The 13,164-nt window shown below is 42.7% G+C and overlaps 1 protein-coding gene across 1 annotated transcript; it reads left to right on the top strand.

The window, feature by feature from the left end:
* The first annotated feature begins 1,256 nt into the window (after positions 1-1,256).
* Triml1 (tripartite motif family like 1) lies at positions 1,257-10,830 on the top strand. Its single transcript, XM_040731959.1, has 6 exons — positions 1,257-1,784; positions 2,029-2,124; positions 4,297-4,527; positions 6,236-6,258; positions 6,437-6,534; positions 9,946-10,830. Exons 1-6 carry the CDS (start codon positions 1,359-1,361, stop codon positions 10,482-10,484), a joined length of 1,413 nt encoding a protein of 470 aa, XP_040587893.1. The 5' UTR covers positions 1,257-1,358; the 3' UTR covers positions 10,485-10,830.
* The last annotated feature ends 2,334 nt before the right edge of the window (positions 10,831-13,164 follow it).

The following is a 13,164-nucleotide window of genomic DNA, read 5'->3' on the forward strand; positions in this document are numbered from 1 at the left end:
ATTAAAGGCATGCACCACCACCACTTGGCTAGAAATGTGAGTTTTACTTGGTCATTGTTGAAGATAAGACAACACCTAATATCCTTTGGAGGTCAGTGGGAAAGGAGGACTAATTCTTAAAACTTAGCACACAAGGTTAACGGGATAACTTGGATAATGTAGACCTACAGAAGGGTTGCAATGCTGGATAGTAACAGGTCAAGAGTATAAACATGGTATGGTGAACTGAGGGCAGCTTAAGAAACACTTCCTGGCAAATAGCATGTGAAAGGAGAACATGATAAGGACTCATTCTCATATGACACTGAATTTGTAGCACTTGGCATTAATCAGAGGTCACTGCACATAAATACCTATACATTTTTTTTCCATAGATTGAAAGAAAAATGTCTTCCCATTCAATTTTTGCCAAGTAAGAAATGAAAGAGAATAAGGTGGTTTATGTGTAGTTTGAACTTTACTGGAAGGTAAAAATAAACAAAATTATATTTATACCAAGACATTATTTCTATTCATCCCACAGTGCAGTGGTCTCTTGAGGTAATGTTCACTTGGAGCCGGTCGTTAGTGGCACACGCCTTTAATCCCAGCACTCGGGAGGCAGAGGCAGGCAGATCTCTGTGAGTTCGAGGCCAGTCTGGTCTACAAGAGCTAGTTCCAGGACAGCCTCCAAAGCCACAGAGAAACCCTGTCTCGAAAAACAGAATACCACTTGAACTACTTTTCATGGCAGAGGGGTGAGCATTCTGGTCTTTCAGGGCTGAGTGATATAAGGATAACTTAATTCATTGTACATCTAAGGTTAGGGAATAGTTCAGTGGTATAGGTCTTTGTTAGGGTGAATACAATCAAACAAATGTACTGAGCGCCTGATTACCATGCTGAAAGCTTAAGCTTTTGTTAAGCAGAGAAAAAGAATATATATTGGAGTTGTCTTCTTTAAATTTATTTTCTTGAGTGTGGTTTCCTGAAGGATTTAGATCAGACTTCCTATTCAGGTAGCAGAGGCTGCCACAATCTTTGTAATTAATCCTCTGAGTCCAGAATCTATGTATTTAAATGGTTTTGTGGTGTTGTTTATGTGCAGGAACTAAAAATCCCCAACGATGTTGGATCCCCAGCATCTCTAGCCATGTGGCATGGATAGAAGCTATTCAATAAAAGTTTGGGGTTGGTGATGAGTCAGTGTGCAGGAATTCCACATTAAGTCACAATTGGCTTTGTGCTAGACAGCATGTACTATTTGGTGTAATCAGGCACAGAGGAGAGCAAGTGTTTCTTGTAACAACAACATAGTACCTGATCACCCAGTTGTGACTGAAGAGGAATTCTGTAATTCCAGGACTAGCCTTATCCTAATGTCTGTCCAAGAGAAAATATCCACAGCAGATTTGATGGAGAGCCTTAGGGAAGAACTCACTTGTTTCATCTGCTTGGACTATTTCAGCAGTCCAGTGACCACCGAGTGTGGGCACAGCTTTTGTTTGATGTGTCTTCTCAAGAGCTGGGAGGAGCACAACACACCTTTATCTTGTCCGGAGTGCTGGAGGACTTTGGGAGGCCCTCATTTCCAAGCCAATGAAAGACTAGGGAGATTGGCTAGCATTGGCAGGCAGCTAAGATCCCAGGTCCTGCAGAACGAGGATGAGCAGAGCAGCTGTGGGAGAGCGCCAGGAGCCAGTAGGGTGTTCTCTGATGATGAACAGAGTGTAATTAACTTCTCAACACAAAGTCATGGGGCGAACAGGGCATATTTCTCAGGCGAGACCGAGGAGCAACACAAAGTAAGTTGGGTTGCTCAGTGTCAACCTCGGAGCACAGAACTGGTCCCATCCCTTAATTCTCAGAGTGGCCTCTATTTGTGATAGCCATGGGCATACATCTTCAGGTAGCTTACCACACACACTAGCTTGGATTTTGATTCTACCCTTTCTTTGAGAGTCTCAGTCATTATCTAGTGAGCAGTTTTCCTAATCTTTCCACCACCGGGTCCTCTGCTGTTTGCCAAGAGGTTTGTTTCTATTGTAGGAAAAACTCCAGGATATCATCAACCTTTTACGGAAAAAAAAGAAGGAAGCTCAGGCCATACTGAATCACGAGAAGGAGCGAGTGATGCTGTGTAAGGTCAGTGTCTGTCTGACGTTTGGTCTTGTGTGTGTGGTACCTGGGGGAATGTCAGGGAGAGAGGACCATTTGAGTCCTGCTTTGGTGCTGTCTGCCTCTGTGCGCTTGCCTGGGAACGTCACAGTTCTGCTCAACTTCTCTCAGCACAGGTAGATTTCCATTTCCTTGTTTATCTTCCAGGGCTAGCCTCTGTGATGAATCTGAATAATATTATTTAAAATACAAGCAACAGATTTGCAAGACAGGATGGAAGCCAGTTTTTAAAATGAGTCTCTCAAATGCTTAGGGAAAAATTGCATGCAAATTAAAGGCAAGTAAAGTGGAAGGGACAATAATGATGAAATAGTAGACTGAATTATACTGGAACGAAAATCTTAGGTTAGTCACAGATTTGGACTTGAATTGTCTAGTAGTTAAAGCAAAGAATTAAACGTTCAATATGGCATAGTGTAGATATTAGGGCTGGGGAACTGGCTCAGTGGGTAAAAGCAATTGTCATGCAAGCCAGACGACCTGAGTTTGGATATACAGATAAAAGCCAGAAGCACGAGTATTTGTAACCCTTTGTCTGAGGCAGAGCCATGATAATCCCCAGAGCTCATAGACAGGCTAGCTTGCTATACACAACAGTGAACAAGGAGACCCTGTCTCAAATAAGGTTGAAGGTGAAGACAAATTACACCTGAGGTTGTCTTGTGGTCTGCACACATGCACTGTCAAATGCATACTCACCTATGCACGTACACACACACACACACACACACACACACACACACACACGCACGCACTCACGCATGCACGCACACACGGATGCTTGCACCAGCTATTGTATGTTTGTGCCCTTGAAATGAATATTTGAATTTCCCAATAGATTCTGAGGAAGTTTTTTTTGAGGCAGGTTCTTTCTATGTAGCCCAGGCTAGACTCAAACTCTGGGTTTCTTTCTTTCTTTTTTTTTTTTTGTCTTAGCCCCTAAAGTACTGGGGTTTCAAGTATGGTGTGTACCATCATTTGTGGCAAACTTTTGAGTTCTCTTCTTATTTGTCTTGTGAGATGTAGTATTGCTGCATGATTCTGGCTGGTCAGGAGCTCCCTTTGTAGTTGAACCCACTGATCTTAAACTTTGCATCCATTCTCCTTCTTCTGTCTCCTAAGTGTTGGTTTTCCAGTAATATGCCACCATGCTGGCTTAGATCTAGAATTTAATTGCAACTCTGTGATAAATTTCTAGTATGTTATCTGATGCCAAATATTAAAATCAATATTTTGAAATATGTCTAATTTATATGATATAATAAATATTACATAATTATATGCCATATAATTATGATTATGTAATTATATATTATATAATAATTACTATGTAATTATATAATATTATAAATAAAATGCCTAATAATGTACAAATACATCTTTCATAATGTTTCTCCTTTTATGTTCATTTTCATAATTTTTCCCCTCTTAACTTTAATTTCATTTTCAAAAATTTCCTCCTTCAAATTTCATTTTGTTTCCACTGGGTGTAGTGGTACACACCGTTTCAGTCCCAGCACTTGGCAAAGGCAAGTGGATCTCTGTGAGTTCAAGGCTGCATAGTGAGTTCCAGGACAGCAAGAGTTACATAGCGAGACCGTCTCAAAACAAGCAAACAAACCAAACAAATAAACAACAACAAAAAAACCCAGAAGACAAATTTTAAAAAAATGTATTTAACTTTATTTTATGCGTATTGGTGTGAAGGTATCAGATCTGTTGGAACTGAAGTAACAGACAGTTGTGAGCTGCCATGTGGGTGCTGGGAACTGAACCCGGGTTCTCTGTAAGAGCAGCCAGTGATCTTAACCACTGAGCCATCTCCCCAAATCATAAAAAGACATTTTTTTTCATTCAGCACTGATGATCACATGTCATACTTTTAAATTTTTTTTGTTTGTTTCTCGCAGTAGAAAAGACAGTTCTTAGAAAATCTGATGGTGTTGATTATTGTGGACATATGCGCCTTTCAAAACTGCTTGTCAATATGTGGTATATATGATGACAGAAGTGTTTCTGCTGTGTGTGTGAGTGTGCATGCGTGTGCGCATGCGTGTGTGTGAGTGTGTGCGTTTGAGCACACATGTGAGCACGCGTGCACGTGCACGCTCGAGCATTTATGCGCACATGTGTTAGTAGGAGGAGACAAAGACTTGCAAGCAGGTGGTTGTGTCTGAATACATGAAGATGCACCAGTTCCTGAAGGAAGAGGAGCAGCTACAGCTTCAGCTACTAGAGAAGGAGGAGAAGGAGAACATGAGGAAGCTGAAGGAAAACGAGTTCCACCTGACCCAGCAAGTCAGGCGCCTCAGCAAAATGATTGGGCAGATGGAGTCCACCTGTCAGAACTTGACTTTAGAGTCTTTTGAGGTGAGGCAAAATTCGTGGTGACACTGGGAAAAAAATTAATGGAAAAAAGAAGATGCGTATTGGCCCATATTATTTCAAGTCACAGGAAACAAAATTTTTTTCTGTATTCATCTGAAAAATTAAGTTCTGCCTTAAAAGTAGTTTTCCTAAATAACTGATATTTTGTGTATGAAAAAGTCTTGAAAAGGAGGAGAGATGGGTGGTGGTAGTGTGTGTCTTTAATCCCAGCACTCGGGAGGCAGAGGCAGGCAGAGCTATGTGAGTTTGAGGCCAGCCTGGTCTACAAAGCAAGTTCCAGGACAGGCTCCAAAGCTACAGAGAAACTCTTGTTTCAAAAAAAAAAAAACTGTTCACAAACAGGCCCAGGAATGACTGTAGTTTCTTTTGGACCTTCCTGCAAAAGCTCAGCTTTGTCTAGTAATTCATTATTTATGTGTAAGCTGCTGGGCATTGTCAATACGATCTTCTCAAAGTTCTGATGAGTGTGAGCACTACTGTCATGTAGCCTAGAGGTGATTGTCATCCTCAAAACAGACCTGGGCTAGCCAATAGTTACTAATCAGACCCATGGCAGTTAAGGAGATCTGCTTGTCCTATAGCTAACAGGTGGCAGAATCCATGTGTCCCTTGTGCCACACCCATGGTCCTGTCTCTTCCCGCTGCCTCCCTATGCTACTGACACTCATTAGCATCATCTCAGTCATGAGCCATGGGACCCACTTCAGCTTCAAGTTCATTCATGATCAGATTCTAGAGTGCTGTGTAATTTTGTGTCTTCTGAATGACTAAATGACACCAGAGAACAGCACAGGCTTGGTCCCAGCTCTCACTGGGTCATTTGTCCTTGCTCATTTTTGCTTCTGGAACATGAAGATAATATTTGGTTTCATTCTGAACAAGGGAAGGGGGCTTAGGAGTCCCAGTTTTCTCTGAGCATAGATAGACAGTTATGGTTGCTACAGGTGGGAGAGACTTTTTTTTCAGTGATGTAGCCACTAGTAAGATACCCATGTTCTGGAAATAATGCTTCATCCATGCCCCCACAAATAACCCTAATTAAACTCATTGGGTTATCAAACAAGTCATGTGAGTAGAATTGTGGACATGCTGGGAAGACGAAGGGGATGAGTAAGAGGATAAGATAAAAATACCTTATTTACAGAGGAGTACATCAAAATATATTATGTACACTTGTGAAAATGTCAAGATGTAAACCATTATTATGCATAATGAGTATGCTAATATCATTAAAACACATAAAAAAGACTTTTTAAAAGACAGCAAGAGATTACTTAGTAGATGAAGGTGATTGGTGTCAAGGCTAACCACCTGAACTCTGTCCATGGCTGAGATTCATGTGGTGCAAGAACAGACTCCCTAATTGTCCTCTCTCCTTCATATCCATGCTACGGCAAAGTGCCTTCCTTCCACCCTACAGATAAGATGTTAATTTTTTAAAAATTAAAAGCATGGATGTGAAAAAATCAAGTGATTCTCTTGGACAGTGTGAGAAATATGCTCATCAAAGACCATCCCTACAAGAAGGGGGGCTTTACTGTCCTGCCCTGCCAGTTACACCTTCTCAAGATGTGTTGGGACCACAGAAGCAGATGCTGTGAAACTAGCAAAAGACTGTGTTAAAATGGATTCAGGGTTCCCTAGTGATGGGCATGAACAGCTAGTAACCTTCTTCTCTTTATATCCTTAGGAGGCCAGAGGAGCCATGGATCGGTAGGTTTCCATCATGTCTCCAGTGTGTGGCATATGGCAATCTTGTGCTGATGAAATAGTGATGATGTGGGGATGAGTATGTGGATGTTGTTGGGGAGAGGAGACATGGATCACCGGGTTGGACCAGGCCATGTACTATGTGTCAAGGGGAGAACGAGGCTCTCTTTTCTCTTGGAAGGTGCGAGTCACTGTTGCTTCAGTGTCCAGAGACCACCATCACAGAGCTGAGCATGTGTCGCATCACTGGGATGAGGGAGATGCTGAGAAAATTCAGCAGTAAGTCCATGCCTTTGTCTGTCAGGCTGTACTTGATGTCCAGGGGTCCTGGTCTTGCTTTTGTCACCTTGTTCTGTGATGTGTACACATGATCCATACAGCGGACGGTAACCCTCATGCAGAGGATCCTGCTTTGTCAGCTCTCTTCCTGTTAAGATCAAAGCCAGGTTAAATTCTTCTGTTTTAATCTTCGTGTGCAGGCAGGCTGTGGGGGTGAGTGTAGTGGGTGTGTGTGAGGGCAGGTGTACGTGCCCTTCAATGGGTATAGTGGTCACAGGACGACCTTAGGTGTTAGTCTTTGACTCTTTGTTTGGGGCAGGCCCTTTTGTTTATCATACCCAGATACTTTGGGAATGCATTTGAATAGAAACTAAGTTGGATTATTATGGTAAACAAAGGTGGGGGTATACATAGTCTGATGCACACTGGGGTAGAGGGTGTCCTACGGTTACTGCTTGTATTGGTTGGAGAGGGGTGTGGGCACATAGTGCATGCAGATGAAAGAACTAGAATGCCAACTACATCATTACGAGAGGGTGTGCATGGGAATAACTCAAAACCAACTGGGGGTCCCAAACTTGCCTGCTTGTTTGCTTGTTTCAATGGGGGCAGATTATCCCATCTGGAGTCAGTGAGCGTTTGAGGCCGCTCATGTGACTTCCTTACAGGTGGGTGGAGAGGAAGTGCCCCCAGTAGCTCACATGTGCTTTGGTGCTAATTCCACACAAAGCTGCATTTGACCATGGTATAATGAAAAATATGAATTGTTATAATATGCAATGATTTTAAAAACTTAGTAAAGTTAATCTCTAAGAATTTCAATTTCCTTTTAAATTTATTTTTATTTAATTGTTATGTATTTACTAAACAAGATGTCACATATCTAGGCTGGCCTAGAACTCCCTATGTAGTCACGGGTGATCTTGAGTTTCTGATCCTCCTCATTCCACTTCCAAAGTGTTGTGATTTCAAGTTTGTTTGACTACACCTGCTTTTGTGCAGTGCTGGGGATTGAACCCAGGGCTTTGTGTATATTACACAGGCATTCTATCAACAGTACAACACCCCCAGTCTTTCTTTCAAATTTCTTTTATTTTTTTAAAAAAGATTTGCTATTAACTATGTGTATGCCTGTGTATGGGTGCACATGGATTCAGACACCCAAGGAGGCCAGCGGTGTCAAATGCCCTGAAGATGGTTTTTCAGGAAGTTGTGAGCCACTAGACAGGAGTGCTGGGAATATAACTCAGGCCCTCTGGAAGAGCATTATGTACTTTAAACCACAGAGACATCTCTCTAGCCCTTGTTATTTATTTGTTTGTTTATTTCAGAGTCTTGTTATGTAGCCCAGGCTGGCCTCAATTTTATGACAATCTTCCTGCTGCAACATTTCAAGTATTGGAATTGCAGACCTGTGCCATCTTTTCTGGACTAACTTTTAAATTATTACAACTATTATCACAGCATTGGGGCTTGCACGCAGGGCCTTGTGGGTGCTAGCCAAGTACTCTATCCTTGAGCTGTAGCTCTATACCAATTTTATAAATATTAAATTATTATTAATATTTGTAATAATTAAGACAAGGTCTCATGGAGCTCAGGCTGACCTCCAATTCACTATGTAACTGAGGATGACCATGAACTCCTATCCCTCTTGTCTCTACCTTCTGAGTCCAGAGATTATAGGGATATATGACCCACACCTAGTTAGTTTACATATATGAGTGTATACACACACACACACACACATATACACACAATAAAACTGTATTAATTCATATGAAAAATTATGACTACCACAATGATTAAATCCATTAACAATAGGAAATGATTTGCATTTACAAGGAGTACAACAACTGTTAGCTACCTGTCTCTCTCCTTTCCAAAGTGCAGAAATCCTGCTGTGGCTAACAGCAAGGGCATCCTTGTATGGATAGATAACCTAAATTCTAAAACTGTGTTGTCTAGAAAACCACTTTCCTGATACTTCCAGGTTCCCCTCCCCTCATGAGTGTGCAGAATCTCTCTTCATGTAACTATTCTATCTCTTCTGGTAGTTTCATTGTGTGCTCCATGGGGCAGTAAGAACTGAGCTCAGAGATTCTGTTCTGTTTATTGTTTATATTTTGAGATGGGTCCTTATTACATATCCCAGGCTAGCCTTAAAGTCATGGCAATGCTCCTGCCTAAGATTTCTAAGTATTGGGAATTCTGACATAAGATACAAAAGCTCGATGTGGACCTTTTCTTGTAATTTTTTTCTCCTCTCCCCTCCTCTCCCCTCCCCTCTCCTCTCCTCTCCTCTTCTCTCTCTCTCTCTCTCTCTCTCTCTCTCTCTCTCTCTCTCTCTCTCTCTCTCTCTCTCTCTCTCTCTCTCTCTCTCTCTCTCTCTCTCTCTCTCTCTCTCTCTCTCTCTCTCTCTCTCTCTCTCTCTCTCTCTCTCTCTCTCTCTCTCTCTCTCTCTCTCTCTCTCTCTCTCTCTCTCTCTCTCCAGGGTTTCTCTTTGTAGACCTGGCTGTCTTAGAACTTGCTTTGTAGACCAGTCTGACCTTGAACTCACGGAGATCTTGTCCCTGCCTTCAGAGTGCAGGGATTAAAGGCATGCACCACCACTACCACCAAGCTGAACTTTTTCTTTTCAAAAGGAGGCTATTTAAGTTCACTGAAATTACATTAAAAAACCTTTTTGCTTATTTCAAAATAGGGTCTTACACTGTAAACTAGTTTTGAACTCACTACATAGAACAGTTTGGCCTCCAACCTGGTTCAGAAACCAGATACTTATGTGTAGGCCAGGCTATCCTTCCACTCACTATGTATTCGCAGCTGGCTTTGAACTCATATATTCTTGCTTTAGACTTATGAGTGCTGGAATTGCTTGCTTGGATAACAGCTAAGACACATTTAAAGAATAGCCCTAGCTAGGCTTGGTTGTCATGTCTAAATCCCAGCACTGAAAACGCTAAGGTGGGAGAGAACTGCCAAGTTCAAGGCCCAGCCTGGGCTACTTGGTTAGGTCCTGTCTAAAAATCAAATAATAATAGGACTGACGGCCTGGAGAGATGGCTCAGGAGTTAGGAGCGCTGCCTGCTGTTCCAGAGGTCCTGAGTTCAATTCCCAGCAACCACGTGTTGGCTCACAACCATCTGTGATGATCTAGATCTGGTGCCCTCTTCTGGCAAGTAGTGGTACATTCAGGCAGATGCTGTATTCATCATAAATAACTAAATCTTTAAAAAAGTAACAGGACTAACTAGTAAGAAGTTAGCTCAAGATCAACACAGATGGGGGTGGCTTGCAAGGGTGTCAAATGACTCCTTCTTTTCTCTTCTTGCAGCAGATGTAACTCTAGATCCAGATGGGGGTGGTTTGCAAGGATGTCAAATGACTCCTTCTTTTCTCTTCTTGCAGCAGATGTAACTCTAGATCCAGCCACAGCCAATGCCTATCTAGTTTTGTCTGACGATCTGAAAAGTGTGAGATATGGAGGCGCCAGACAGCAACTACCCGACAACCCAGAAAGATTTGATCAGTCTGCGACTGTGTTGGGAGCTCAGATCTTCACCTGTGGGAGACACTACTGGGAGGTGGAAGTGGGCAAGAAGACAGAGTGGGAAGTGGGCATCTGTAAGGACTCTGTGATCAGGAAGGGCAATCTCCCCAAACCCCCTGGGGAACTCTTCTCACTTATAGGCTTAAAAATTGGTGATGACTACAGTCTCTGGGTTTCCTCGCCCTTGAAAGGTCAACACGTCCGAGAGCCTGTACATAAGGTGGGTGTGTTCTTGGACTATGAGTCTGGACATATAGCATTCTACAACGTGACAGATGAATCCCTCATCTACAGCTTCCCGTCAACCTCTTTCCATGAAGCTCTCAGACCCATCTTCTCCCCTTGCCTTCCAAATGAAGGGACAAACACAGACCCTCTTGTCATCTGCCATGTCTGAGGGACATGCCCTGAGCCTTGAAAGACAAGGGCGAGGACCAGCCTAATGGCTGAGGTGGTTAAGTGCATCCAAAGCCTTCACGCATCAGATAATCTGAAAAGAAAAAAAGAAAAGAAAATCCTCCCTCCCCAAAGACTTCCCACCAATCCAGTTCTGCAGTGAAGAGTCAATTAAAAATCTATTCAACACCAAGAATGGAAAGCCGATCACCTGCCTTTAACCCAGTTCATTACCTGAGCTACCCTGTGTGTGCTGGCCACTCAACATACAGAACTACTATTGTCCTCTTTGACCTGTTGGTCTGTCATAGGCCAGTTTTATAAATACACATTTATTTTCAGCCTGATTATTTGCTTTTCTAGAACTGTGCAGCTTGTGTTCTTGTCTAATGTGTGTAGCTTTGCCTGTGTGGCTACCTCATGAATGAGTTCCTCCATCTAGAGTGGGTGACAAAGTCTTGGGACTCAGCCTCCTTTGGAAAGCAACTTTTTCCCATGAGGCCCGAGGCCATCCTCAGGAAGGCTTACAAGTGTAGAGTGCTGTTTTTATTTGTTGTGATCATCTTCAGACCATTTATGTTACTATGATCTTAAGAGCCTAGACTTTTCTATAGTTTATTGCAGCTAAAGGTCTGGTCAATGAACCCATCAAGCAACGGATGCCAAATGGCTTGAGTTTTGGCTGAGGGTGTTGGCTACACATGATATTTGCTGGGAGTAGAAGTCTTTTAGTCCCTGGAAGGTGGATGGTAGCCTTTCCCATCTCAGAATGCTGGGGTCTGGGAGGATGCGAGTGTGTCCAGGTAGAACTCCTTTCAGGGATCTCATGTCACCTTCTGGAAGAGGCCTGCAGACTTGCATCCCATTTCTGTGGTCTTTGCCTTTGACATTTTTCTGTCCCTCTTATTTAAAATAGAAATCTACCTTACACTGAAGAATGTCACCTATCATAATGTCATAGAAAAGACAAGCCAACTGACAGAGCTTGACCACCACACAGCTGCCTAATTAAAGGTTGTCAGGGGGAAAATGTCATGGGTTTTGTCTAAAATAGAAACTAGATGGAGAGAGAGAGGTCTTATCTTGATCAGGACATGGTGGTGCACACCTGTAGTCATTTTAATTATGATTCACAATGGGGATGGAGGCAGGAGGATCAGGAATTCAAATTCAGTTTTGACTACACAATGAGTTTGAGGCCAGCCTAAGCTTCATGGGACCTTGTTTCAATAACAAAACAACAACAACAACAACAACAACGAAATAAACCCTATTGCTCAGCATTCAAGGTCCACATGAATTCAGTAACTGGGGTTTGTGTTAGGGTTCATGTTCATCCTTTGTGTTAATGGAGTAGAGATAATAGATCTTAGACAAGGGAAGGAGTATGCTCTCTGTTCCATCTTCCAAGAAGTACTGCTGGGCTTCATGGATCACACCGTTAATCCCAGTACTCAGGAGGCAGACAGAATTCAAGGTCAGCCTGGTCTACATAGAGCTGCAGGACAGCCAGGGCTACACAGACAAGCATATCTTGAAAAACCAGTACAACATCTCAACTATCAGGGAGTGATTTGTTCCTTTAAAAAAGTGCTAAGTACCTACTTAGTATGGGGATTTTGTGAGAAGACAAAGTCTTCATCCGGGACAATACATTCTGTTGGTTCTCCTCTGCCCTCCAAATGACCACTCCAAAAAAATTCTTCAGAAAGGGATCAGGAAAAGGACAGGATATATGTGGAATATGGAAAAAAAAAAGAGGAAAAATGGTACTGTAAAAGTCAGTTAGAAAAAGAGGAAAAAAGAACCTTGTGGGTTACCTTTTCATATGTCACAACAGTCCTTTTGTCCAGGCAGGCACAGTGCACACAGCTGCAATCCCAGCACTTGGCGGATGTGAAGGAAGGAGGTGAGGGAAAGGGAGCAGGGGAGGGGAGGGGAGAGAGAAAAGATGCACCATTGTCTAGGATGCCCTGTTAGAGACTTTTATTGGCTTCTGGTATGAAGCAAGGTTTTATGGGGCAGGAAGTTATTTAAAAGATAAATAATAAAAAAACTACAAATAATAAAATAAGGTCAGGATCTCGGGTAAGGGAGTGGCCTGATACTTAGATTTCATTACCGCTAGGGCACACCTGTTTCTGGTTAGCCAGATGAACAGATGAGGTACAGAGTGTTAGTATTCAGGCATCTGTACTGGCCTGCCCTTGGGGTTCTGACAGGATACACCCTCAGCACTAAGAGTACCACCTATGCACATTCACTGTGTTCCCTTTTAAAAGGCCGTGCCCACCTCCCATCCCTCCCTCCCCCTCTCTCTTCCTCTTCTCTCTCTCCCTCTCTCTCTCTCTCTCTCTTTCTCTCTCTGCCTGTCTCCCTCTCTCCCTCTCTCTCTCTCTTCCTTTTCCTCTTCCTCTTCCTTTCTCTGTTCTGCTTTTTCCCTCCCTCCCCTCTTTACTCTCTCTCCTGCTGCTCCTGTCTCTGGAGGCTGGTCTTCCCCTCTCCTTTTTCCTTTTTATGATCCCTTTCCCTAATTAAAACAAAACAAAACAAAACAACCCTCTGATTGAGCCATGTCTCATGGCATCTTTCTTTCTCGAGTTGCTTTTCTTCAATTACAACACAGAGGCTGTGGAACAAACCTCCTAGTTTTCAGCTGTGGCTCTCTACCTACTTACTAT

The sequence above is a fragment of the Mesocricetus auratus genome, unplaced genomic scaffold (genome assembly GCF_017639785.1).
Source record: "Mesocricetus auratus isolate SY011 unplaced genomic scaffold, BCM_Maur_2.0 Super-Scaffold_100026, whole genome shotgun sequence".
In the NCBI taxonomy this organism is placed as follows: Eukaryota; Metazoa; Chordata; class Mammalia; order Rodentia; family Cricetidae; genus Mesocricetus; species Mesocricetus auratus.

Bases quoted from the DNA above. Each gene is read 5' to 3' on its own strand.
- Triml1 (XM_040731959.1), top strand. From the start codon at position 1,359: ATGTCTGTCCAAGAGAAAATATCCACAGCAGATTTGATGGAGAGCCTT. The intron at 4,528-6,235 runs GTGAGGCAAAAT...TTATATCCTTAG, and splicing joins TGACTTTAGAGTCTTTTGAG to GAGGCCAGAGGAGCCATGGA. The intron at 6,535-9,945 runs GTAAGTCCATGC...CTCTTCTTGCAG, and splicing joins GATGCTGAGAAAATTCAGCA to CAGATGTAACTCTAGATCCA.